The sequence below is a fragment of the Procambarus clarkii genome, chromosome 64 (genome assembly GCF_040958095.1).
Source record: "Procambarus clarkii isolate CNS0578487 chromosome 64, FALCON_Pclarkii_2.0, whole genome shotgun sequence".
Lineage (NCBI taxonomy): Eukaryota > Metazoa > Arthropoda > Malacostraca > Decapoda > Cambaridae > Procambarus > Procambarus clarkii.
Window position 1 is genome coordinate 24075829 of NC_091213.1, and position 27934 is coordinate 24103762.

The 27934-nt window shown below is 50.4% G+C and overlaps 2 protein-coding genes across 3 annotated transcripts in view; both read left to right on the plus strand.

Annotated features, from left to right (window-relative positions):
* LOC138354792 (homeobox-like protein HDP1) lies at positions 1-27165 on the plus strand. Its single transcript, XM_069309286.1, has 2 exons — positions 1-102; positions 26767-27165. The coding sequence occupies exons 1-2, from the start codon at positions 1-3 to the stop codon at positions 27163-27165; spliced, it is 501 nt and encodes a 166-aa protein (XP_069165387.1).
* LOC123769026 (hemocyte protein-glutamine gamma-glutamyltransferase) overlaps positions 24935-27934 on the plus strand; it is a 37152-nt gene continuing 34152 nt past the window's right edge. Inside the window, exon 1 of one of the 2 annotated variants that reach the window (XM_069309240.1) lies at positions 24935-25000. The gene's annotated coding sequence lies outside the window, so the exon portion shown is untranslated. Of the gene's footprint in view, positions 25136-27934 lie in introns of both variants that reach the window. The other variant, XM_069309241.1, reaches the window with a different exon arrangement.

Consider the following 27934-nt stretch of genomic DNA (forward strand, 5'->3'; position numbering starts at 1 on the left):
ATGCGGAACGTGGGTCGACCTGACGGTGGTAGAGCAGACACCATCTTCGTTGTACAAGCAGCCCTGTTGGAACTAGGTGTAGGCCTAGTAGGCGCGTATGCTGTAAGTACTGACTTACCCACTGTCGCTGTCACTCTAAATTATCAGACCCCTGTATTCCAGGTTCCCGTCTCCCTGAAGGACTACCGGACCGGTACTAGAAATGCCGTCTGTGATCAGCCATCAACGGTGTCACGACACAGGGAAGTGTCGATTCACCCCAGATCGCGTCCATACCGATCCTTACTCGAGACACGTGAGATGGTAATGTCCCTGCTTGCCGTCTCAGTGGAGGTGTGGAAGATCACATCAGGCAGGTCATTGCCTTCCATCTGCAAGTTTCCTTTGTGTTTCCCATTAGAACAGTTCTGCGGACAAGACATCCTCGCCACTCAAGTTTGTAATGTACGTGAGTCCGTTTGGAAGAGTACCTATGTACTAATTTGGTTTGTTTGTTCTTTTATAGAAACCCAAACCAAATTCCTTTTGGTGGGGAGGTGTTACGGATTCGAGCCCAACGTCGTAGCACGGAGCTGTGACGACCACGCCATCTGTGGGTCAGCTCCCGAAACCCCCTCCAAATGGACGACGCCATCTACTGAGGACGAGATATACCGGCCACAGGGGCTGGATTCCCGTCTTAATCAGCTCGTAACATAGCCGCTGCTGACCTCTGGTGAGGTGACGCTTAGACAGCAACGCCATCTATAGAGTGGATAGGTGGGCATTTGTGTCTAAGCATGTAAGTGAGGTGCCCTAGGGTGTCCCTAGTACTGATGACGTGTCTGATTACAGAGTCGACCTGGGACTGTTGGATTGGACGATGGGCAGTCTTCCCAAGGCAGCCATAGTATCTCCACGTGTTTGCTGCAGAAACTGTGAGTCATCCCCCGGATGAACACTGTTGTGTTAGCCTGCCTGTGACGTGGCAGAACCAGGAATTGTCGTACCCGGGGCTGACTGGTGGAGAAGACTAGCCACTGGGGTGTTGAGAGAGGAGAGTGTTCAGCGGAATCACACGAGGCTCCTGCCTAGTGCTCGCAACCCTAGTATCGGTCTTGGAGTGGCCTACGCAGCGGAGCTGATTGGAACCTGCCAGCTACAGGCTGGATTTGTGGTTGAAGGCCTCCACGACGGTGCACCCAGTGGGACTGTGATTTGGCTGGCCTGTGGCCAGGGTAGACTCGCCTAAGGAATCGAAGGATTCATCGTGAGGCCACAAGAAGAGAACCAGGGCTAAGCATCGTTGAGCACCGTGGAGCATCCTGTGTCTTCAGGGGAAGGCCATTCTGTACATTATAGTGTTTATACCCCTCGTGTGACAGTTTATATATTTATTTATTGGTGGTGGTAATATATATATTTAAATTAGTGCATTTTTATCCCATCCCCTTTAATTTACTTGCGTTACGGAACCCACCCCTCGAAAGCCACTACTAACTTGGGGCCGGATACCCACACTCTAATAACATCAGAGAAGAACCCCGTTGCGACCCAATAGGGCCGTAACATGCTGCGAGTGTAATAGTCATTGTGATGATGTTGGGAGTGTAATAGTCATGGTGACGATGTGGGGAGTGTAATAGTCATGGTGATGATGTTGGGAGTGTAATAGTCATGGTGATGATGTTGGGAGTGTAATAGTCATGGTGATGATGTTGGGAGTGTAATAGTCATGGTGATAATGTTGGGAGTGTAATAGTCATGGTGATGATGTTGGGAGTGTAATAGTCATGGTGACGATGTTGGGAGTGTAATAGTCATGGTGATGATGTTGGGAGTGTAATAGTCATGGTGATAATGTTGGGAGTGTAATAGTCATGGTGATGATGTTGGGAGTGTAATAGTCATGGTGATGATGTGGGGAGTGTAATAGTCATGGTGATGATGTTGGGAGTGTAATAGTCATGGTGATGATGTTGGGAGTGTAATAGTCATGGTGAAGATGTTGGGAGTGTAATAGTCATGGTGGCGATGTTGGGAGTGTAATAGTCATGGTGATGATGTTGGGAGTGTAATAGTCATGGTGATGATGTTGGGAGTGTAATAGTCATGGTGATGATGTTGGGAGTGTAATAGTCATGGTGATGATGTTGGGAGTGTAATAGTCATGGTGACGATGTTGGGAGTGTAATAGTCATGGTGACGATGTTGGGAGTGTAATAGTCATGGTGATGATGTTGGGAGTGTAATAGTCATGGTGATGATGTTGGGAGTGTAATAGTCATGGTGACGATGTTGGGAGTGTAATAGTCATGGTGACGATGTTGGGAGTGTAATAGTCATGGTGACGATGTTGGGAGTGTAATAGTCATGGTGATGATGTTGGGAGTGTAATAGTCATGGTGACCTTCATGATGATCAAGTGATCAACGATCACTTGATCATCATACAGGTGATACTTGCGGTATACAGGTGTCACTTGTGGTATTCAGGTGTCACTTGCAGTCACTGCAGTCTCCGTGGTGTAGTGGTAAGACACTCGCCTGGCGTTCCGCGAGCGCTATGTCATGGGTTCGTATCCTGGCCGGGGAGGATTTACTGGGCGCAATTCCTTAACTGTAGCCTCTGTTTAACGCAACAGTAAAATGTGTACTTGGATGAAAAAACGATTCTTCGCGGCAGGGGATCGTATTCCAGGGACCATAGGATTAAGGACTTGCCCGAAACGCTACGCGTACTAGTGGCTGTACAAGAATGTAACAACTCTTGTATATATCTCAAAAAAAAAAAAAAAAAAAATACACGTGTCATTTACGGTAAAGAGGAGCCACGAAGAGGCGTAGAGGGGTTTCTAATAGAGCCAGGACGACCTAGCTCCTCCTCCCTGAGTGTGTTTAGGGGCTCACAATAGCCCGTGCTACTTGGAACTTTTTGTTCCAGGTAGAGAATCTTCAACAACAACAACAACTGACCGTGTCGACAGTTGCCGTGGTCCTCGTCGGGTGCCGCTCCTGCACCAGGTGTTCCTCCCCAGGATGACAGGTTGAGACTGATGTTGCCTGGCTCACCTAGACACAATGGTCCCCTGCCTCACACACAGCCTCGTCGCATGGGTAAAGGATTGTTGAGTTTCAACAGACCAGGGGCCGGATTCAGGAAGGTACTTACGAAGGTTTTTCCTCTTAGCTAAGAGCGTTTTCCGTCTTAGCGCCTTCGTGGCGGCTACGTCCGTATTCAATTAACTACCCTAAGTGGAAAAACCTTCGTAAGTTCATTCCGGGATTTAAGTGTGGTTTCGACCACTCGTAGCTTTACGTAAACTGGATATAAGTCATTTTTTCTCTATTACATAACACTGGGATCGATTTATGATATTGGAACATGACCAAAATATTATAGCTGGTGAATCTAGTGAAGAGGAATCCTTCGTGTTAGTTATATATGCATTCTCTGCTTGAAACTTGAAGTAAATATGTGTTTGATGATAGTAGAATTAGTTTTATAATAGCAAGATATTATACCAGTAGTTATTAAGTAAATAAACACTGGTGAACATGAAATATGAGAGAAGGTGATGAGCCCTGCCTGATGGGATCATTTACTATCACCAAATGCCCCTGTTCACCTAGTAGTAAGGGTGTACCTTAGCTATACATACCCATTTCTAATTTATTTAGTTTGGTTTTATTTTGAAATTAAATCTGGGTGAGACATAAAATAAAAATATGCTGCACAAATGATGGTAGGTAAGGAAAAGGGTAAAAATGTCAAAAACTTTATTCATTGAATACTTAAAGCTATAATTATGACTATATAAATTATTAAAAAAGAGAGAGGGAAGTAGGGGTCCAAGACCTCTTCCTGTTATACAATTTGGGTGTGGAACAAGTAATTATCAAAAGAAGGCACCATGCCGGGAAGGCTATGTAGCAGTAAGACAGTGAGGTGAGGCAGCTACTTATTTGAGAAATGCTTATTTTATTTACCTTATAAGCTGAGGCAACTTATTTTATTTGAGGAATACTCAGCTGATTCCTCTACATTTAGCATGGAACAAATTTGTGTCCAAGACCTCTTCCTGTTACTCAATTTGGCTGTGTGTAACCAAACTAGAAGTGCTCTACAAATCAAGGGACCCAGAATGTGGAATGACCTCCCGAATCATGTCAAAGGCTGTACCTCTCTCAACCAGTTTAAGAGTTAAACCAAGTACTGCCTAATTAACTCCATGTATCCTAACTTACCTCCTAAATGTCAACCCATGTCTTGCTATTTTTTAAACAACGCTGTTCACCAATATGTGCAATTGCTGATTTATGCTATGTTAACCCCCTTTTTGTATTTTTTATTCCTTCTTTCAACACAATTTATACCTAATCCCGATTACTATTAAGTTTTAGTCTGTGTTTTTTCCCCCCACACCTCGCCCGAAATGCTATGAGTATTTGTGGCTTTAGGTATTGTATGTAGTAGCTCTGCCTATAAATCCAACATTATGTTTGTAAATCAACTGTATGCACTTTTCCTGAATAAAATGTATTTATTATTATTTTTTAATCAGTAAGTATTAAAAGAAGGCACCAAGCTGGGAAGGCTATGTAGCACCATTGTGTGTAACAATGAACCAAATTTTTTTTAACAAATAATGCACCTGTATGGGAAAACAAATCCTGTCAGCTGTAAAAATATTGATGCAGTTATTTAAATGAAAAATATAATGAAAGAAATATTACTGGTTTATTTTTATCCTATCTTTTTGTACTGTACAGTATATCCAAGGAAGTGAAAAATTGAGACATAATGCACAATTTAATGAATGATTAGCATGGATTAGCAGTTCAAAAGAAATATGACTTGTATTACATATCAACATGAGATCTTAATGATCCATGGTCAACATGATTTAATAAGGATAATACAGTACTGTATTTGTAATAATACAAACTATAATTTAAAATCTTTATTACTGATTTTTTTTATTAAGAAGATTAGGTATACACAGCAATGTGCTGCTACCCTATTCTATATGGAATATTACACAGTGTAGATAAAAAACTAGCTATAAGTTTATCTAATACTCCCATCTCACAGGATGGTTAGACATACTGTACATGGAATCAATTTAGAAAATACCAGCCTCAATACAAAAAACAAATCAACTCTGACTAAATAACTCTAAGCAATTTTCACAAGAGGTAAGCACTGAAACATGGAAACATTATATTATAATTACTCTTACCAGTTTCTACAAAACTCCTCTCAAACAATGTATTTTTAAACATGTTTAGGTATACACAGCAATGTGCTGCTTCCCTATTCTGTATAAAGGACCACACAGTGTAGATCAAAAACCAGCTACAAGCTCACCCAACATCCTCACCTCACTGGATGGCCAGTCATACATGGAATTAGGAGAGAACAAAATACTTAATGCTGATCTATTAGCCTCCACTGGCAAAATCTGGGTGCAGCACAAGAAAATCTTCCAATATTCCTGAGTGTATGAAGTAATTACAGAGCTCAAAATACCTCATACCATTTGGTATGAAGTCACTGATAACAGGACAATCACAGATATAGTGTTGGAGAGTATGTTCTCTCAAGTAGGACTGAAAACAGATGTTTTTTTTCCACCAAGAGGGCTATAAACCCATGGAACCGCCTACCCGCTGAAGCCGTAAATGCCAAATTCCAGCTAAAAAATATCATTAAGACAATTGGCGGGCCCTTTAACAAGCCGCCGGCTTTCTGTCCTCTTCGAGGTCACTAGATAGTTAGTGGCCCTTGGGTAAATTCAGTAAATATATACAATAATTGTCAGCGAATCTTCCGAGCAACAAGGACAGCTACACAGTATCTCTTAGAATTACGTAGGTAAACAGCAAATGTAACATATTTGTTTACTACAATGTCGGTGCTGGCTGTAGAAGTTGAAAAAACATTGTTTTACTTCGAAATATACTAATTTTATAAGGAAATTCGACGTAAATAGGAGGCAGTAGAGCTCCGATAAGCCAGCGCTAAATCTTCAATATGAAGAATGTTGCTGCTCTCTGATTGGCCAAACGAAACACAGTAGTGACCTCTATCGGCACGCAGGTGAACCAACAATTTTCTTCCTAAGTAGACCTTATTGAATCGCACCTAAGCATCTTCTTAGGGCGCACTTAGGAACCTTCGTAGCAAACCCACTTACGAAGAAATACACAGAGCTTCCTGAATCTAGGTCCAGGACTGCTACCGATTCTGTTTCACACAGCTTCCGACGTGCGCAGCCCACTGTAATGTCCAACACTCTTTCCAGTGCTGCATCAGTAAGTTACTCAGGTCACTGTTGGCATGGAGCCCTTGGTGGTGTCCTCACGCCAGCAAAGCTTTGCCACAGTATTCCTTCGGGAGTCGACAGATCTTCCTCTTCGTTGGTACACGTCAGCTGCTTCATTTGTACCCCTCTGGAGGACTGTATGTTTCCCTGACAGGTTAGCTCTCCAGCGCAATTCTTCACAGCTCGACTACCTGGTAGCAAGTGATCTTAGTTCTCCCGCCTCCTGCAGGGGCGCCTGCTGTCATGCCTACGTCACGTCCGGGGCGTGACGCCATTGGTACTCCAGCCCAGGCCCACGCCGCTAACCAATCTTGCCATGACAGGCGCCATACCCAGAATGCACCGGGGGGGGGGGGGGGCCTTGCTCTCGTGTGGGAATCCGTGCCTCCTCCCTTGGCTTGCACCTCCATCTTAACATAGCGGAGGCGCCTGAAGCCTCATCTCAAAATAAACTTAAAATCGCAATTTCTCCCAAATGGAACATCATGCTTCCTCTCAAGTGTATAAAATCAACTAAAGCTTCTAATACATATGTACAAACAGGGAGTTAGTGACTCTTATGTGCAGGAATAGGGGAATACATGCTGAACTCCGTAACAATCTATATCGAACACATTTTAACTTTTGAGGTTGTGAGTTTAGGCACGTAGTTCCATTACGAAACCGGAAAAAAACCTAATGAGAACAATTACCTTGTTAATAGGGGAGTCCGGGGCGAAAATATTAACTTGCTAAATGCAAAACCACCACATAAACAATGAATAACAAAGCTAAGGTAATTCTTGCTTGCAATTTTGAATGTTCAAAACGTAATTGGGCTCATAATAGCTTTTATTATCCTTTTACAACGGGAAGGAATTTCATTACACACGCACACAAAATATACACGTATACGTGCAGCATTTCCCCCAGCTTAGTGTTGGGTGTGCAGCTGCACGGAGCCTCACTGAACTCCGGCCGGCACAAGTCCACCGGATCTGATGACTTTCACATATTACGGAAGATATATATTTTTGCCAATGCGAAGTTCATGCATATTAATCATACAATATAAAGTGGGCCATAAATTGTTGTGATGTGCATGGTGTTGTTTATCAGACGAAGGTAAGCACGCTTTAGAAGCCTGGTTAATGGGCCAGGGTTATTGAGGCGGTTAAGGAAATATCAGGGGGAAAACGCCAAGCCATTACGACTATATAGCACTGGGAAGGGGTCAGGATAAGGATTTGGGATGGGACGGGGAGAAGGAATAGTGCCCAACCATTCGGCTGGTCGGGAATTGAACGCCGACCTACATGAATCACGACCGTCGCTCGCCCCCCAGAGCATGCGTTGTCGACGCATGCTCTGGGGGCCTGGTTTGTGGGAATGGGAGAGTAAGTATTCTCTTGAGGGCTGGGGTTGTGAGGGTGAGGGAGGGTACCACGGGTCAGGTGCAGCAGGTGGGGGTGGAGACGCATGCTCTGGGGGTCGGGTCCCGGGGGTAAGGGCAGCGCCCTTCGGGGGGTGGGGGGGGGGTTGAGTGTGACAGGGAGTAAGCAGGGTCTGAGGCCAGGGGGTGACAGGGAGTAAGCAGGGTCTGAGGCCAGGGGGGTGACAGGGAGTAAGCAGGGTCTGAGGCCAGGGGGGGTGACAGGGAGTAGGCAGGGTCTGAGGCCAGGGGGTGACAGGGAGTAAGCAGGGTCTGAGGCCAGGGGGTGACAGGGAGTAAGCAGGGTCTGAGGCCAGGGGGGTGACAGGGAGTAAGCAGGGTCTGAGGCCAGGGGGGGGTGACAGGGAGTAAGCAGAGTCTGAGGCCAGGGGGGTGACAGGGAGTAAGCAGAGTCTGAGGCCAGGGGGGGTGACAGGGAGTAAGCAGGGTCTGAGGCCAGGGGGGGGGTGACAGGGAGTAAGCAGGGTCTGAGGCCAGGGGGGGTGACAGGGAGTAAGCAGGGTCTGAGGCCAGGGGGGGGGGTGACAGGGAGTAAGCAGGGTCTGAGGCCAGGGGGGGTGACAGGGAGTAAGCAGAGTCTGAGGCCAGGGGGGGTGACAGGGAGTAAGCAGGGTCTGAGGCCAGGGGGGGGTGACAGGGAGTAAGCAGAGTCTGAGGCCAGGGGGGGGGGGTGACAGGGAGTAAGCAGAGTCTGAGGCCAGGGGGGGTGACAGGGAGTAAGCAGAGTCTGAGGCCAGGGGGGGTGACAGGGAGTAAGCAGGGTCTGAGGCCAGGGGGGGGGTGACAGGGAGTAAGCAGGGTCTGAGGCCAGGGGGGGGGTGACAGGGAGTAAGCAGGGTCTGAGGCCAGGGGGGGTGACAGGGAGTAAGCAGAGTCTGAGGCCAGGGGGGGGTGACAGGGAGTAAGCAGGGTCTGAGGCCAGGGGGTGACAGGGAGTAAGCAGGGTCTGAGGCCAGGGGGGTGACAGGGAGTAAGCAGGGTCTGAGGCCAGGGGGGGGTGACAGGGAGTAAGCAGGGTCTGAGGCCAGGGAGGGTGACAGGGAGTAAGCAGGGTCTGAGGCCAGGGGGGAGGTGACAGGGAGTAAGCAGGGTCTGAGGCCATGGAGGGTGACAGGGAGTAAGCAGGGTCTGAGGCCAGGGGGGAGGTGACAGGGAATAAGCAGGGTCTGAGGCCAGGGGGGTGACAGGGAGTAAGCAGGGTCTGAGGCCAGGGGGGGGAGGTGACAGGGAGAAAGCAGGGTCTGAGGCCAGGGGGGTGACAGGGAGTAAGCAGGGTCTGAGGCCAGGGGGGGTGACAGGGAGTAAGCAGGGTCTGAGGCCAGGGGGGTAACAGGGAGTAAGCAGGGTCTGAGGCCAGGGGGTGACAGGGAGTAAGCAGGGTCTGAGGCCAGGGGGGGGTGACAGGGAGTAAGCAGGGTCTGAGGCCAAGGGGTGACAGGGAGTAAGCAGGGTCTGAGGCCAGGGGGGGGTGACAGGGAGTAAGCAGGGTCTGAGGCCAGGGGGTGACAGGGAGTAAGCAGGGTCTGAGGCCAGGGGGGGGGGTGACAGGGAGTAAGCAGGGTCTGAGGCCAGGGGGGGGTGACAGGGAGTAAGCAGGGTCTGAGGCCAGGGGGTGACAGGGAGTAAGCAGAGTCTGAGGCCAGGGGGGGAGGTGTCAGGGAGTAAGCAGGGTCTGAGGCCAGGGGGGGTGACAGGGAGTAAGCAGGGTCTGAGGCCAGAGGGGGTGACAGGGAGTAAGCAGAGTCTGAGGCCAGGGGGTGACAGGGAGTAAGCAGAGTCTGAGGCCAGGGGGGGAGGTGACAGGGAGTAAGCAGGGTCTGAGGCCAGGGGGGGGTGACAGGGAGTAAGCAGGGTCTGAGGCCAGGGGGTGACAGGGAGTAAGCAGGGTCTGAGGCCAGGGGGTGACAGGGAGTAAGCAGGGTCTGAGGCCAGGGGGTGACAGGGAGTAAGCAGGGTCTGAGGCCAGGGGGGGGGGTGACAGGGAGTAAGCAGGGTCTGAGGCCAGGGGGGTGACAGGGAGTAAGCAGGGTCTGAGGCCAGGGGGGGTGACAGGGAGTAAGCAGGGTCTGAGGCCAGGGGGTGACAGGGAGTAAGCAGAGTCTGAGGCCAGGGGGGGAGGTGACAGGGAGTAAGCAGGGTCTGAGGCCAGGGGGGGTGACAGGGAGTAAGCAGGGTCTGAGGCCAGGGGGGGGGGTGACAGGGAGAAAGCAGGGTCTGAGGCCAGGGGGTGACAGGGAGTAAGCAGGGTCTGAGGCCAGGGGGGGTGACAGGGAGTAAGCAGGGTCTGAGGCCAGGGGGTGACAGGGAGTAAGCATGCAGGGTCTGAGGCCAGGGGGGGGTGACAGGGAGTAAGCAGGGTCTGAGGCCAGGGGGGGTGACAGGGAGTAAGCAGGGTCTGAGGCCAGGGGGTGACAGGGAGTAAGCAGGGTCTGAGGCCAGGGGGGTGACAGGGAGTAAGCAGGGTCTGAGGCCAGGGGGTGACAGGGAGTAAGCAGGGTCTGAGGCCAGGGGGTGACAGGGAGTAAGCAGAGTCTGAGGCCAGGGGGTGACAGGGAGTAAGCAGAGTCTGAGGCCAGGGGGTGACAGGGAGTAAGCAGAGTCTGAGGCCAGGGGGTGACAGGGAGTAAGCAGGGTCTGAGGCCAAGGGGTGACAGGGAGTAAGCAGAGTCTGAGGCCAGGGGGTGACAGGGAGTAAGCAGAGTCTGAGGCCAGGGGGTGACAGGGAGTAAGCAGAGTCTGAGGCCAGGGGGTGACAGGGAGTAAGTAGGGTCTGAGGCCAGGGGGGGGGGTGACAGGGAGTAAGCAGGATCTGAGGCCAGGGGGGGTGACAGGGAGTAAGCAGGGTCTGAGGCCAGGGGGGTGACAGGGAGTAAGCAGGGTCTGAGGCCAGGGGGGTGACAGGGAGTAAGCAGAGTCTGAGGCCAGGGGGGGGGGTGACAGGGAGTAAGCAGGGTCTGAGGCTAGGGGGGGGTGACAGGGAGTAAGCAGGGTCTGAGGCCAGGGGGGGGTGACAGGGAGTAAGCTGGGTCTGAGGCCAGGGGGTGACAGGGAGTAAGCAGGGTCTGAGGCCAGGGGGTGACAGGGGGTAAGCAGGGTCTGAGGCCAGGGGGTGACAGGGAGTAAGCAGGGTCTGAGGCCAGGGGGGTGACAGGGAGTAAGCAGAGTCTGAGGCCAGGGGGTGACAGGGAGTAAGCAGGGTCTGAGGCCAGGGGGTGACAGGGAGTAAGCAGAGTCTGAGGCCAGGGGGTGACAGGGAGTAAGCAGGGTCTGAGGCCAGGGGGTGACAGGGAGTAAGCAGGGTCTGAGGCCAGGGGGTGACAGGGAGTAAGCAGGGTCTGAGGCCAGGGGGTGACAGGGAGTAAGCAGGGTCTGAGGCCAGGGGGGTGACAGGGAGTAAGCAGGGTCTGAGGCCAGGGGGTGACAGGGAGTAAGCAGAGTCTGAGGCCAGGGGGGTGACAGGGAGTAAGCAGGGTCTGAGGCCAGGGGGGTGACAGGGAGTAAGCAGAGTCTGAGGCCAGGGGGGTGACAGGGAGTAAGCAGGGTCTGAGGCCAGGGGGGTGACAGGGAGTAAGCAGGGTCTGAGGCCAGGGGGTGACAGGGAGTAAGCAGGGTGTGAGGCCAGGGGGTGACAGGGAGTAAGCAGGGTCTGAGGCCAGGGGGTGACAGGGAGTAAGCAGGGTCTGAGGCCAGGGGGGTGACAGGGAGTAAGCAGGGTCTGAGGCCAGGGGGTGACAGGGAGTAAGCAGGGTCTGAGGCCAGGGGGTGACAGGGAGTAAGCAGGGTCTGAGGCCAGGGGGTGACAGGGAGTAAAAAGAGTCTGAGGCCAGGGGGGGTGACAGGGAGTAAGCCGGGTCTGAGGCCAGGGGGTGACAGGGAGTAAGCAGGGTCTGAGGCCAGGGGGTGACAGGGAGTAAGCAGGGTCTGAGGCCAGGGGGTGACAGGGAGTAAGCTGGGTCTGAGGCCAGGGGGGGCTGACAGGGAGTAAGCAGGGTCTGAGGCCAGAGGGTGACAGGGAGTAAGCAGAGTCTGAGGCCAGGGGGTGACAGGGAGTAAGCAGGGTCTGAGGCCAGGGGGGTGACAGGGAGTAAGCAGGGTCTGAGGCCAGGGGGGGGGGGTGACAGGGAGTAAGCAGGGTCTGAGGCCAGGGGGGGGGGTGACAGGGAGTAAGCAGGGTCTGAGGCCAGGGGGTGACAGGGAGTAAGCAGGGTCTGAGGCCAGGGGGGGGTGACAGGGAGTAAGCAGGGTCTGAGGCCAGGGAGGGTGACAGGGAGTAAGCAGGGTCTGAGGCCAGGGGGGGCGGTGACAGGGAGTAAGCAGGGTCTGAGGCCAGGGGGGGTGACAGGGAGTAAGCAGGGTCTGAGGCCAGGGGGTGACAGGGAGTAAGCAGGGTCTGAGGCCAAGGGGTGACAGGGAGTAAGCAGGGTCTGAGGCCAGGGGGTGACAGGGAGTAAGCAGGGTCTGAGGCCAGGGGGTGACAGGGAGTAAGCAGGGTCTGAGGCCAGGGGGGGTGACAGGGAGTAAGCAGGGTCTGAGGCCAGGGGGGGTGACAGGGAGTAAGCAGGGTCTGAGGCCAGGGGGTGACAGGGAGTAAGCAGGGTCTGAGGCCAGGGGGTGACAGGGAGTAAGCAGAGTCTGAGGCCAGGGGGGGGTGACAGGGAGTAAGCAGGGTCTGAGGCCAGGGGGTGACAGGGAGTAAGCAGGGTCTGAGGCCAGGGGGGGGGGTGACAGGGAGTAAGCAGGGTCTGAGGCCAGGGAGGGTGACAGGGAGTAAGCAGGGTCTGAGGCCAGGGGGGGGGGTGACAGGGAGTAAGCAGGGTCTGAGGCCAGGGGGGGGTGACAGGGAGTAAGCAGGGTCTGAGGCCAGGGGGGGAGGTGACAGGGAGTAAGCAGGGTCTGAGGCCAGGGGGGGGTGACAGGGAGTAAGCAGGGTCTGAAGCCAGGGGGGGGGGGTGGCAGGGAGTAAGCAGGGTCTGAGGCCAGGGGGGGGTGACAGGGAGTAAGCAGGGTCTGAGGCCAGGGAGGGTGACAGGGAGTAAGCAGGGTCTGAGGCCAGGGGGGGTGACAGGGAGTAAGCAGGGTCTGAGGCCAGGGGGGGGGGGTGACAGGGAGTAAGCAGGGTCTGAGGCCAGGGGGGGTGACAGGGAGTAAGCAGGGTCTGAGGCCAGAGGGGGGGGGTGACAGGGAGTAAGCAGGGCCTGAGGCCAGGGGGTGACAGGGAGTAAGCAGGGTCTGAGGCCAGGGGGGGTGACAGGGAGTAAGCAGGGTCTGAGGCCAGAGGGGGGGGGGTGACAGGGAGTAAGCAGGGCCTGAGGCCAGGGGGTGATAGGGAGTAAGCAGGGTCTGAGGCCAGGGGGGTGACAGGGAGTAAGCAGGGTCTGAGGCCAGGGAGGGTGACAGGGAGTAAGCAGGGTCTGAGGCCAGGGGGGTGACAGGGAGTAAGCAGGGTCTGAGGCCAGGGGGTGACAGGGAGTAAGCAGGGTCTGAGGCCAGGGGGTGACAGGGAGTAAGCAGGGTCTGAGGCCAGGGGGGGTGACAGGGAGTAAGCAGGGTCTGAGGCCAGGGGGTGACAGGGAGTAAGCAGGGTCTGAGGCCAAGGGGTGACAGGGAGTAAGCAGGGTCTGAGGCCAGGGGGGTGACAGGGAGTAAGCAGAGTGTGAGGCCAAGGGGTGACAGGGAGTAAGCAGGGTCTGAGGCCAGGGGCGTGACAGGGAGTAAGCAGAGTCTGAGGCCAAGGGGTGACAGGGAGTAAGCAGGGTCTGAGGCCAGGGGGGTGACAGGGAGTAAGCAGAGTCTGAGGCCAAGGGGTGACAGGGAGTAAGCAGGGTCTGAGGCCAAGGGGTGACAGGGAGTAAGCAGGGTCTGAGGCCAGGGGGTGACAGGGAGTAAGCAGGGTCTGAGGCCAGGGGGTGACAGGGAGTAAGCAGGGTCTGAGGCCAGGGGGTGACAGGGAGTAAGCAGGGTCTGAGGCCAGGGGGTGACAGGGAGTAAGCAGGGTCTGAGGCCAGGGGGTGACAGGGAGTAAGCAGGGTCTGAGGCCAGGGGGGGGTGACAGGGAGTAAGCAGGGTCTGAGGCCAGGGGGTGACAGGGAGTAAGCAGAGTCTGAGGCCAGGGGGTGACAGGGAGTAAGCAGGGTCCGAGGCCCGGGGGTGACAGGGAGTAAGCAGGGTCTGAGGCCAGGGGGGGGTGACAGGGAGTAAGCAGGGTCTGAGGCCAGGGGGTGACAGGGAGTAAGCAGAGTCTGAGGCCAGGGGGTGACAGGGAGTAAGCAGGGTCTGTGGCCAGGGAGGGTGACAGGGAGTAAGCAGGGTCTGAGGCCAGAGGGTGACAGGGAGTAAGCAGAGTCTGAGGCCAGGGAGGGTGACAGGGAGTAAGCAGGGTCTGAGGCCAGGGGGGGTGACAGGGAGTAAGCAGGGTCTGAGGCCAGGGGGTGACAGGGAGTAAGCAGAGTCTGAGGCCAGGGGGGGAGGTGACAGGGAGTAAGCAGGGTCTGAGGCCAGGGGGGGTGACAGGGAGTAAGCAGGGTCTGAGGCCAGGGGGTGACAGGGAGTAAGCAGGGTCTGAGGCCAGGGGGTGACAGGGAGTAAGCAGGGTCTGAGGCCAGGGGGTGACAGGGAGTAAGTAGGGTCTGAGGCCAGGGGGTGACAGGGAGTAAGCAGGGTCTGAGGCCAGGGGGGGTGACAGGGAGTAAGCAGGGTCTGAGGCCAGGGGGTGACAGGGAGTAAGCAGAGTCTGAGGCCAAAGGGTGACAGGGAGTAAGCAGGGTTTGAGGCCAGGGGGTGACAGGGAGTAAGCAGGGTCTGAGGCCAGGGGGGGTGACAGGGAGTAAGCAGGGTCTGAGGCCAGGGGGTGACAGGGAGTAAGCAGAGTCTGAGGCCAGGAGGTGACAGGGAGTAAGCAGGGTCTGAGGCCAGGGAGGGTGACAGGGAGTAAGCAGGGTCTGAGGCCAGAGGGTGACAGGGAGTAAGCAGAGTCTGAGGCCAGGGAGGGTGACAGGGAGTAAGCAGGGTCTGAGGCCAGAGGGTGACAGGGAGTAAGCAGAGTCTGAGGCCAGGGAGGGTGACAGGGAGTAAGCAGGGTCTGAGGCCAGGGGGGTGACAGGGAGTAAGCAGGGTCTGAGGCCAGAGGGTGACAGGGAGTAAGCAGAGTCTGAGGCCAGGGGGTGACAGGGAGTAAGCAGGGTCTGAGGCCAGGGGGTGACAGGGAGTAAGCAGAGTCTGAGGCCAGGGGGGGGGTGACAGGGAGTAAGCAGGGTCTGAGGCCAGAGGGTGACAGGGAGTAAGCAGAGTCTGAGGCCAGGGGGTGACAGGGAGTAAGCAGGGTCTGAGGCCAGGGGGGTGACAGGGAGTAAGCTGGGTCTGAGGCCAGGGGGTGATAGGGAGTAAGCAGGGTCTGAGGCCAGGGGGGTGACAGGGAGTAAGCAGGGTCTGAGGCCAGAGGGGGGGGGGTGACAGGGAGTAAGCAGGGCCTGAGGCCAGGGGGTGACAGGGAGTAAGCAGGGTCTGAGGCCAGGGGGTGACAGGGAGTAAGCAGAGTCTGAGGCCAGGGGGTGACAGGGAGTAAGCATGGTCTGAGGCCAGAGGGGGGGGGTGACAGGAAGTAAGCAGGGCATGAGGCCAGGGGGTGACAGGGAGTAAGCAGGGCCTGAGGCCAGGGGGTGACAGGGAGTAAGCAGGGTCTGAGGCCAGGGGGTGACAGGGAGTAAGCAGGGTCTGAGGCCAGGGGGGTGACAGGGAGTAAGCAGGGTCTGAGGCCAGAGGGGGGGGGTGACAGGGAGTAAGCAGGGCCTGAGGCCAGGGGGTGACAGGGAGTAAGCAGGGTCTGAGGCCAGGGGGTGACAGGGAGTAAGCAGAGTCTGAGGCCAGGGAGGGTGACAGGGAGTAAGCAGGGTCTGAGGCCAGGGGGGTGACAGGGAGTAAGCAGAGTCTGAGGCCAGGGAGGGTGACAGGGAGTAAGCAGGGTCTGAGGCCAGGGGGTGACAGGGAGTAAGCAGGGTCTGAGGCCAGGGGGGGTGACAGGGAGTAAGCAGAGTCTGAGGCCAGGGGGTGACAGGGAGTAAGCAGGGTCTGAGGCCAGGGGGTGACAGGGAGTAAGCAGGGTCTGAGGCCAGGGGGTGACAGGGAGTAAGCAGGGTCTGAGGCCAGGGGGGTGACAGGGAGTAAGCAGGGTCTGAGGCCAGGGGGGTGACAGGGAGTAAGCAGGGTCTGAGGCCACGGGGTGACAGGGAGTAAGCAGGGTCTGAGGCCAGGGGGGGTGACAGGGAGTAAGCAGAGTCTGAGGCCAGGGGGTGACAGGGAGTAAGCAGGGTCTGAGGCCAGGGGGTGACAGGGAGTAAGCAGGGTCTGAGGCCAAGGGGTGACAGGGAGTAAGCATGGTCTGAGGCCAGGGGGTGACAGGGAGTAAGCAGGGTCTGAGGCCAGGGGGGTGACAGGGAGTAAGCAGGGTCTGAGGCCAGGGGGTGACAGGGAGTAAGCAGGGTCTGAGGCCAGGGGGGGTGACAGGGAGTAAGCAGAGTCTGAGGCCAGGGGGTGACAGGGAGTAAGCAGGGTCTGAGGCCAGGGGGTGACAGGGAGTAAGCAGGGTCTGAGGCCAGGGGGTGACAGGGAGTAAGCAGGGTCTGAGGCCAGGGGGGTGACAGGGAGTAAGCAGGGTCTGAGGCCAGGGGGGTGACAGGGAGTAAGCAGGGTCTGAGGCCACGGGGTGACAGGGAGTAAGCAGGGTCTGAGGCCAGGGGGGTGACAGGGAGTAAGCTGGGTCTGAGGCCAGGGGGTGATAGGGAGTAAGCAGGGTCTGAGGCCAGGGGGGTGACAGGGAGTAAGCAGGGTCTGAGGCCAGAGGGGGGGGGGGGTGACAGGGAGTAAGCAGGGCCTGAGGCCAGGGGGTGACAGGGAGTAAGCAGGGTCTGAGGCCAGGGGGTGACAGGGAGTAAGCAGAGTCTGAGGCCAGGGGGTGACAGGGAGTAAGCAGGGTCTGAGGCCAGAGGGGGGGGTGACAGGAAGTAAGCAGGGCATGAGGCCAGGGGGTGACAGGGAGTAAGCAGGGCCTGAGGCCAGGGGGTGACAGGGAGTAAGCAGGGTCTGAGGCCAGGGGGTGACAGGGAGTAAGCAGGGTCTGAGGCCAGGGGGGTGACAGGGAGTAAGCAGGGTCTGAGGCCAGAGGGGGGGGGGTGACAGGGAGTAAGCAGGGCCTGAGGCCAGGGGGTGACAGGGAGTAAGCAGGGTCTGAGGCCAGGGGGTGACAGGGAGTAAGCAGAGTCTGAGGCCAGGGAGGGTGACAGGGAGTAAGCAGGGTCTGAGGCCAGGGGGGTGACAGGGAGTAAGCAGAGTCTGAGGCCAGGGAGGGTGACAGGGAGTAAGCAGGGTCTGAGGCCAGGGGGTGACAGGGAGTAAGCAGGGTCTGAGGCCAGGGGGGGTGACAGGGAGTAAGCAGAGTCTGAGGCCAGGGGGTGACAGGGAGTAAGCAGGGTCTGAGGCCAGGGGGTGACAGGGAGTAAGCAGGGTCTGAGGCCAGGGGGTGACAGGGAGTAAGCAGGGTCTGAGGCCAGGGGGGTGACAGGGAGTAAGCAGGGTCTGAGGCCAGGGGGGTGACAGGGAGTAAGCAGGGTCTGAGGCCACGGGGTGACAGGGAGTAAGCAGGGTCTGAGGCCAGGGGGGGTGACAGGGAGTAAGCAGAGTCTGAGGCCAGGGGGTGACAGGGAGTAAGCAGGGTCTGAGGCCAGGGGGTGACAGGGAGTAAGCAGGGTCTGAGGCCAAGGGGTGACAGGGAGTAAGCATGGTCTGAGGCCAGGGGGTGACAGGGAGTAAGCAGGGTCTGAGGCCAGGGGGGGGACAGGGAGTAAGCAGGGTCTGAGGCCAGGGGGTGACAGGGAGTAAGCAGGGTCTGAGGCCAGGGGGGGTGACAGGGAGTAAGCAGAGTCTGAGGCCAGGGGGTGACAGGGAGTAAGCAGGGTCTGAGGCCAGGGGGTGACAGGGAGTAAGCAGGGTCTGAGGCCAGGGGGTGACAGGGAGTAAGCAGGGTCTGAGGCCAGGGGGGTGACAGGGAGTAAGCAGGGTCTGAGGCCAGGGGGGTGACAGGGAGTAAGCAGGGTCTGAGGCCACGGGGTGACAGGGAGTAAGCAGGGTCTGAGGCCAGGGGGGTGACAGGGAGTAAGCAGGGTCTGAGGCCACGGGGTGACAGGGAGTAAGTAGGGTCTTAGGCCAGGGGGTGACAGGGAGTAAGCTGTTGCTTATGCATAAGCAACAGGGCTCCATTAAGGAACATATAATTTCTTCCCACAACCAAACCATCACCAGAGAAATCCTAGTAAACAACACAGAAATCATCGATAGATACAGCGATAGCAGACGGCTTGACGTTTGCGAGGCACTACACATTAAGAAGTCAACACCAGCAATCAACAGCCAATTAATGCACAACTATATTCTACCCACCTCAAGACTCCGCTCCAATATAGAAGCATCAAGAAATATGGACCAATAGGCTTTCTACAATCACTTCCATTCAATACCCATTGTTTCGTGTTCTGTCTTGTGTTGATGAATTTAATACCCTATTAATACCACCTCACCCCATCCACCTCACTCAATTGTAGATATAAACAAATCGGAGATGTGTAAGTTCTATTCAGTTGTGTATGTGTAAACTAAAGTCTTTGAAAATGTAATAAGTTTTACGAAACGCGCTCAAGTGTCGCGTCAGACTAGAAATAAAAATGAATTTTGGAGAATTGATTTTTGAATTACCACCAACAGTGTAAAGAAATGTACGAAAGATAGAGAAAATTCGTGTTAGAATTATTAATCTTACTTTTTCGGTCATATTTAATAATATATGTCTACAGGAAAGACTGCTACCAAAATATACTAATATATATATACTATATATATATATATAACTAATATATATATATATATATATACATATATATATATATATATGTCGTACCTAGTAGCCAGAACTCACTTCTCAGCCTACTATTCAAGGCCCGATTTGCCTAATAAGCCAAGTTTTCCTGAATTAATATATTTACTATAATTTTTTTCTTATGAAATGATAAAGCAACCCTTTTCTCTATGTATGAGGTCAATTTTTTTTTATTGGAGTTAAAATTAACGTAGATATATGACCGAACCTAACCAACCCTACCTAACCTAACCTAACCTATATTTATAGGTAAGGTTAGGTTAGGTAGCCAAAAAAGCTAGGTTAGGTTAGGTTAGGTAGGTTAGGTAGACGAAAAAACATTAATTCATGAAAACTCCGCTTATTAGGCAAATCGGGCCTTGAATAGTAGGCTGAGAAGTGCGTTCTGGCTATTAGGTACGACATATATATATATATATATATATATATATATATATATATATATATATATGTCGTACCTAGTAGCCAGAACGCACTTCTCAGCCTACTATGCAAGGCCCGATTTGCCTAATAAGCCAAGTTTTCATGAATTAATTGTTTTTCGACTACCTAACCTACCTAACCTAACCTAACCTAACTTTTTCGGCTACCTAACCAAACCTAACCTATAAAGATAGGTTAGGTTAGGTTAGGTAGGGTTGGTTAGGTTCGGTCATATATCTACGTTAATTTTAACTCCAATAAAAAAAAATTGACCTCATACATAATGAAATGGGTAGCTTTATCATTTCATAAGAAAAAAATTAGAAAAAAATATATTAATTCAGGAAAACTTGCCTTATTAGGCAAATCGGGCCTTGAATAGTAGGCCAAAAAGTGAGTTCTGGCTACTAGGTACGACATATATATATATATATATATATATATATATATATATATATATATATATATATATATATATATATATATATATATATATATATATATATATATATATATATATATATATATATATATATATATATATATATATAATCTCACGTGTGCCCCAAAGAATGAGGTGATTTGGTAAAATGCTATGCCCAAGATTACTATCCGAGTGCCGGCGGTGGGGTGGTTCAAATAGCCTCGGCTATCACCTCATTTTGTCCGGTCGTGATGGTCAAGTGGATTAAGGCGTCTAGTACATACCAGTTGCGTTGCTCCCGGGAGTATGGGTTCGAGTCACTTCTGGGGTGTGAGTTTTCAGTTGCATATTGTCCTGGGGACCATTCAGGCTTGTTCGCATTTGTGTTCCTCACGTGTGCCCCATAGAATGAGGTGATTTGGTAAAATGCTATGCCCAAGATTACTATCCGAGTGCCGGCGGTGGGGTGGTTCAAATAGCCTTGGCTATCACCTCATTATGTCCGGTCGTGATGGTCAAGTGGATTAAGGCGTCTTGTACATACCAGTTGCGTTGCTCCTGGCAGTATGGGTTCGAGTCACTTCTGGGGTGTGAGTTTTCAGTTGCATATTGTCCTGGGGACCATTCAGGCTTGTTCGCATTTGTGTTCCTCACGTGTGCCCCAAAGAATGAGGTGATTTGGTAAAATGCTATGCCCAAGATTACTATCCGAGTGCCGGCGGTGGGGTGGTTCAAATAGCCTCGGCTATCACCTCATTTTGTCCGGTCGTGATGGTCAAGTGGATTAAGGTGTCTTGTACATACCAGTTGCGTTGCTCCTGAGAGTATGGGTTCGAGTCACTTCTGGGGTGTGAGTTTTCAGTTGCATATTGTCCTGGGGACCATTCAGGCTTGTTCGCATTTGTGTTCCTCACGTGTGCCCCAAAGAATGAGGTGATTTGGTAAAATGCTATGCCCAAGATTACTATCCGAGTGCCGGCGATGGGGTGGTTCAAATAGCCTCGGCTATCACCTCATTTTGTCCGGTCGTGATGGTCAAGTGGATTAAGGCGTCTTGTACATACCAGTTGCGTTGCTCCTGGGAGTATGGGTTCGAGTCACTTCTGGGGTGTGAGTTTTCAGTTGCATATTGTCCTGGGGACCATTCAGGCTTGTTCGCATATATATATATATATATATATATATATATATATATATATATATATATATATATATATATATATATATATATATATATATATATATATATATATATATATGTCGTACCTAGTAGCCAGAACGCACTTCTCAGCCTACTATGCAAGGCCCAATTTGCCTAATAAGCCAAGTTTTCATGAATTATTTGTTTTTCGACTACCTAACCTACCTAACCTAACCTAACTTTTTCGGCTACCTAACCGAACTTAACCTATAGAGATAGGTTAGGTTAGGTTAGGTAGGGTTGGTTAGGTTCGGTCATATATCTACGTTAATTTTAACTCCAATGAAAAAAAAATTACCTCATACATAATGAAATGAGTAGCTTTATCATTTCATAAGAAAAAAAATAGAGAAAATATAATAATTCAGGAAAACTTGGTTTATTAGGCAAATCGGGCCTTGCATAGTAGGCTGAGAAGTGAGTTCTGGCTACTAGGTACGACATATATATATATATATATATATATATATATATATATATATATATATATATATATATATATATATATATATATATATATATATATATACATATATATATATATATATATAAGAACATAAGAACATAAGAACAAAGGTAACTGCAGAAGGCCTATTGGCCCATACGAGGCAGCTCCTATTCTATAACCACCCAATCCCACTCATATAAGATCATAACTGATATATATATATATATATATCACTCATATATATATATATATATATATACATATATATATATATATATATATATATATATATATATATATATATATATATATATATATATATATATTTATTAATAATTAAGAAAAAAGTAAGATTAATAATTCTAACACGAATTTTCTCTATCTTTCTTACGTTTCTTTTCACTATTGATGGTAATTCAAAGATCAATTCTATAAAATTCATTTTTATTTCTAGTCTGACGCGACACTTGAGCGCGTTTCGTAAAACTTATTACATTTTCAAAGACTTTAGTTTACAAACACACAACTGAAACCGAATAAAGCTTACACATCTTCGAGTTTATATCTACATTTGGGTGAGGTGGATGAGGTGAAAACAATCTTTCAACAATGGGTATTGAATGGGTATTAAATTCAAACACAAGACAGAACACGAAACAATGGGTATTGAATGGAAGTAATTGTAGAAAGCCTATTGGTCCATATTTTTTTATGCTTCTATATTGGAGCAGAGTCTTGAAGTGGGTAGAATATAGTTGTGCAATAATTGGCTGTTGATTGCTGGTGTTGACTTCTTGATGTGTTGTGCCTCGCATACGTCAAGCCGCCTGCTATCGCTGTATCTATCGATGATTTCTGTGTTGTTTACTAAGATTTCTCTGGTGATGGTTTGTTAGTGGGAAGAGATTATATGTTCCTTAATGGAGCCCTGTTGCTTTTGCATCGTTAAACGCCTGGAAAGAGTTGTTGTTGTCTTGCCTATATACTGTTTTTTTTTAGGCTTACAGTCCCCAAGAGGGCATTTGAAGGCATAGACGACGTTGGTCTTTTTTAAAGCGTTCTGCTTTGTGTCTGGAGAGTTTCTCATGAGTAGGCTGGCCGTTTTTTTGGTTTTATAGTTAATCGTCAGTTGTATCCTCTGATTTTTGTCTGTAGGGATAACGTTTCTATTAACAATATCTTTCAGGACCCTTTCCTCCGTTTTATGAGCTGTGGAAAAGAAGTTCCTGTAAAATAGTCTAATAGGGGCTATAAGAGTTGTGTTAGTTAGTTTGTGTTAGTGTTCTGAAGAGACAACTAACACAACACCTATACCCCCTATTAGACTATTTTACAGGAACTTCTTTTCCACAGCTCATAAAACGGAGGAAAGGGTCCTGAAAGATATTGTCACTGGTGGTGACTGTGGTTAGACAGGAGGGGTGAGTCTGGGTAGACAGGAGGGGTGACTGTGGGTAGACAGGAGGGGTGACAGTGGGTAGACAGGAAGGGTGACTGTGGGTAGACATTAAGGGTGAATGTGGGTAGACAGGAAGGGTGACTGTGGGTAGACATTAAGGGTGACTGTGGGTAGACAGGAAGGGTGACTGTGGGTAGACATTAAGGGTGACTGTGGGTAGACAGGAAGGGTGACTGTGGGTAGACAGGAAGGGTGACTGTGGGTAGACATTAAGGGTGAATGTGGGTAGACAGGAAGAGTGACTGTGGGTAGACAGGAGGGGTGACAGTGGGTAGACATGAAGGGTGACTGTGGGTAGACAGGAAGAGTGACTGTGGGTAGACAGGAAGAGTGACTGTGGGTAGACAGGAGGGGTGACAGTGGGTAGACATGAAGGGTGACTGTGGGTAGACAGGAAGAGTGACTGTGGGTAGACAGGAAGAGTGACTGTGGGTAGACAGGAAGAGTGACTGTGGGTAGACAGGAAGAGTGACTGTGGGTAGACTAGAGGGGTGACTGTGGGTAGACAGGAAGGGTGACTGTGGGTAGACTGGAAGAGTGACTGTGGGTAGACAGGAAGAGTGACTGTGGGTAGACAGGAAGGGTGACTGTGGGTAGACAGAAAGAGTGACTGTGGGTAGACAGGAAGGGTGACTGTGGGTAGACAGAAAGAGTGACTGTGGGTAGACAGGAAGGGTGACTGTGGGTAGACAGGAAGAGTGACTGTGGGTAGACAGGAGGGGTGACAGTGGGTAGACAGGAAGGGTGACTGTTGATAGACAGGAAGGGTGACTGTGGGTAGACATTAAGGGTGACTGTGGGTAGACATTAAGGGTGACTGTGGGTAGACATTAAGGGTGACTGTGGGTAGACAGGAAGGGTGACTGTTGATAGACAGGAAGGGTGACTGTGGGTAGACATTAAGGGTGACTGTGGGTAGACATTAAGGGTGACTGTGGGTAGACATTAAGGGTGACTGTGGGTAGACATTAAGAGTGACAGTGGGTAAACAGGAAGAGTGACTGTGGGTAGACATTAAGGGTGACTGTGGGTAGACATTAAGAGTGACAGTGGGTAGACAGGAAGAGTGACTGTGGGTAGACATTAAGAGTGACTGTGGGTAGACAGGAAGAGTGACTGTGGGTAGACATTAAGAGTGACTGTGGGTAGACAGGAAGAGTGACTGTGGGCAGGTAATATTTATTTTCTACCACAGACGTGGCCACACATTTACAATGCTAACCATCATATATACATTTTCTTCTGTCCTCCATGGACAGGGTTAGAGATGTGTTAAACATATAGTTCAAGGGTTTATTGAACAATCAACCACAGAAGGTGATTCGGTGCTTTTAAAATGCTAAGCTAACCTACATACATAAATACATAGATACATATATTTACGTATGCCATACATAAAGTGTTCGATGTGTCTTTTACGTAGTGTCATTAATGTGCATTTACAAAGGAGAAATGTAATTATGATCAACTTCCATATATACTTTATATACATACACGCACATATACATTCATATACATATATACATTCATATATAAACACACATGCATTCACATACATTTGTGTCTTTTACTCTGACAGAATGAGATAGCTGATAGAGAAACTAGTGTGCAATTAAGCACTTAATCACTGAAGGTGATGAAGGTGCTTTTACAAGCTCAGGTTATATAGTTACATCGCATACATACATTGTATAATTGATACGTTACATGGTCAATCTAGGGTACAAGTCCAATATATCATCAAGTGTTCCAGTATTCATATAGTAGTTACAGAGTTCAGCATACCTTAGCCCAGGAGGGCGAAAGTCAGTCAATATGGGACATTCTACAATATAATGTTCAAGAGTGCAAGTTTTATTTGACACATTGTGTACTCGACATTTGGGTTTTGAGAAAGCTGCCAGATACGTCTATATCCCAGGCGTATTCTGGCCACTATAACATCACATTGCCGGGTTCTTGTTCTATTAGTCCCATATGTGAAGGTCTCCTCATGATATTTATCATAATAGGCGTGTACATAACAGGAGGGATGACAGAGGTAGACAGGAGGGATGACTGAGGTAGACAGGCGGGATGACAGAGGTAGACAGGAGGGATGACGGAGGTAGACAGGAGGGATGACTGAGGTAGACAGGCGGGATGACTGAGGTAGACAGGCGGGATGACTGAGGTAGACAGGCGGGATGACAGAGGTAGACAGGCGGGGTGACTGCAGTAACCCGAGGCGAGGGATTGTGGTGCTGGTGTGACCAGTCCTGGAGCCAGCGGGCGGAACACCCCGTACATAAGCCGGTGGTGGAGGCGGAGGAGTGCCACACAGCCTTCACCACCCACGCCCACACCCCCACCGCCGCCCCTCGCTGGCACGACGCCACCCACCAGGTGAGGCCCAACAACTCCCACCAACCATCGTCCTCACACACAGTGGGAACTACGACGGGCGAACACTTGGTGTCTGACAAGCTGGCGTGAGCGTAGCAACTTCGTACACCAAAATAGTTTCTCAGACTTAGTTGAGTAAGTACTTACTAAGTACTGTTAGCCAGAAAACAGTTTTATCTCGATAGACCTACAAAGTGTACATTGAAGAGTTGGTGGTAAGTGGGGTCGTGTGTGTGTGTGTGTGTGTGCAGGTGTGGAAGCTGTTCAAACACTCCAATACAGTTTCAACATTCCAATTTAATCCCAAGGCCTATGTAGGCCTAAGCTGTTGAGACAGGAGGAAGGTGTGCCAGGGAGGGACAGGCAGTGCCAGGGAGTGCCAGGGTAGTTCTGCTAAGATTTAGTCTTCAGCTTAAAGTCTTCACCTGTACAACAGTCATTAGTTAATCCCTTTCGCGCCGGAAGGCATGAGCGTGCGTCTGATATTTTTCTCTCGTGTCCGAGTCGCGTTCTATTTGTTACAAATCTAAATGTTATCCGATCAGTCTGGGACCGGGTTCAAAATGCGCGCCTTTAGACTGCGCCCAATTTGATACCATAATGACGACGTAGCCTGACAACTGAGGTCAGAACATTGGAAAGATATAAATACTCTTGTGATGATGAGCGTCCAAAATTAAAATATGTTAAAATTCCATTTATTGTTCTATTATTATAGGACTAGGTTTAAAAATACGCGCCGTTATATTGCGAACAATTTGATACCAAAATGAAAGACGTAACACGAACATTGATGTTATCAAACTGAACGAGTATATACATTAGGTTGCAGGTGTGGCAACTGGTGCTGGCTCACTGGTAACGGTTGGCTGACTTAGGCTTTGCTGTGAGGGGGTCGCGCCGAACTTTTGGACCTTATATGCATACATCCCTGTAGGGAATTCTATTGCGAACACATTGATATCAAAACGAATGACGTAGCACGAGAATTAAGGTGACAACACTGAAACGAGCACACACATTTCAGTGTCGCCGGCACGCTTCCCCCGTGCGGGCGTCAGGAGCATTTTGTGAAGTCTGCGGCGGCTCCGAGCGGGAAAATACTAAACGTTCAAGACAAAACTATACTTTCCAAAAACTGAAAACACCGTTCTTAGGCCGATCAATGCACAATATATATATATATATATATATATATATATAATATATATATATAATAATATATATATATATATATATATATATATATATATATATATATATATATATATATATATATATATATATATATATATATATATATATATATATATATATATATATATATATATATATATGCATGGCATTTTGGGTGGTTCCTTAATCCTAATTTTTCCCCGGAATACGACCCGCCAAATCGTTTAACAACCCATTAACTGTTGAGTGAACAGAGGCTAGAGTTAAGGATTGACGCCCAGTCAATCCTTCCCTGATAGGATACGAACCCAGGCTAAAGTGCTTGCGAAGCGCCAGACGAGTGTATTACCACTGCGCCACGGGGACTGAGTACTGAACACAGTCAGTCTCGGTGCATATAAACTGGGAAGCGGAATACATTATAATTTATTCATATAAACCTGTTGCAGCTTCTTGAATGTATTCAAAGTCGACTTGCAATTATAAACTGCGAACATGGAACAAAATATATTTTTTGTTTTAAGACTTTTCTCAAGTTTTCATTTGGATACTTTATGTATATTGTTGTTTCCACTTTATCTATCGACCAGGTCGACCAGGTGGACCAGGTGGACCAGGTGGACCAGGTGGACCAGGTCGACCAGGTGGACCAGGTGGACCAGGTGGACCAGGTCGACCAGGTCGACCAGGTGGACCAGGTCGACCAGGTGGACCAGGTGGACCAGGTCGACCAGGTGGACCAGGTGGACCAGGTCGACCAGGTGGACCAGGTGGACCAGGTGGACCAGGTGGACCAGGTCGACCAGGTGGACCAGGTGGACCAGGTGGACCAGGTCGACCAGGTCGACCAGGTCGACCAGGTGGATCAGGTCGACCAGGTGGACCAGGTGGACCAGGTGGACCAGGTCGACCAGGTGGACCAGGTGGACCAGGTCGACCAGGTGGACCAGGTGGACCAGGTCGACCAGGTCGACCAGGTGGACCCATGACCTGCGCCACAGTCACCTCTACGTCCTCCTAAACGGCTGGTCATTAACGCTCACACTAATCATTACTACCCTCAGCCTTGTACTATTGTTAGTTAAATGAGGAACTGTAATTGTTTGTCAGTTTTCGTTAATACTTATATTACCCAATGAGAAACTGATCTATCGTTTACAAGGGCAATACGGGTAGACGCTGTTAGTACAGTGTAGGCCAAGTCATGTGGGAATAATTGGAAATGACATAGCAGACGAAGCTGCAAAACTTGCAACTAAGAGGAGAAATGTAGACATTTACATACCACAGAGTCTATCACAGATTGAGAAAGTAATTAGAAACAGAACAATGCAGCTGATGTACAGTGACCACAACACAGCAGTTGCAACATCAGGATCTGCGGGTTGGTACAAGAATTCAACCAACTACGAACCACTTAGTTTGATGAAAGGGAGCAGTAGAACAACAGAAGTACACTTACATCGCATCAGGCTTGGATACCCATGTGCATGGGAAATAGGCTTACAGGTTCCGGAAGATGAGAGGAAATGTCAGCACTGTGGAGAAATGTCCGACAGACCACTGGAACATTATCTAACACAGTGCACGGTTACACCCACAACAGACCACTGGAACATTATCTAACACAGTGCACAGTTACACACACAACAGACCACTAGAACATTATTTAACACCGTGCACAGTTACACACACAACAGACCACTGGAACATTATCTAACATAGTGCACAGTTACAAACCCGATAAGATTTCAACTT

Coding starts and splice junctions, on each gene's coding strand:
- LOC138354792 (XM_069309286.1), top strand. CDS start 1: ATGCGGAACGTGGGTCGACCTGACGGTGGTAGAGCAGACACCATCTTC. Junction 103..26,766: donor GCCTAGTAGGCGCGTATGCT/GTAAGTACTGAC, acceptor TCTATCGACCAG/GTCGACCAGGTGGACCAGGT.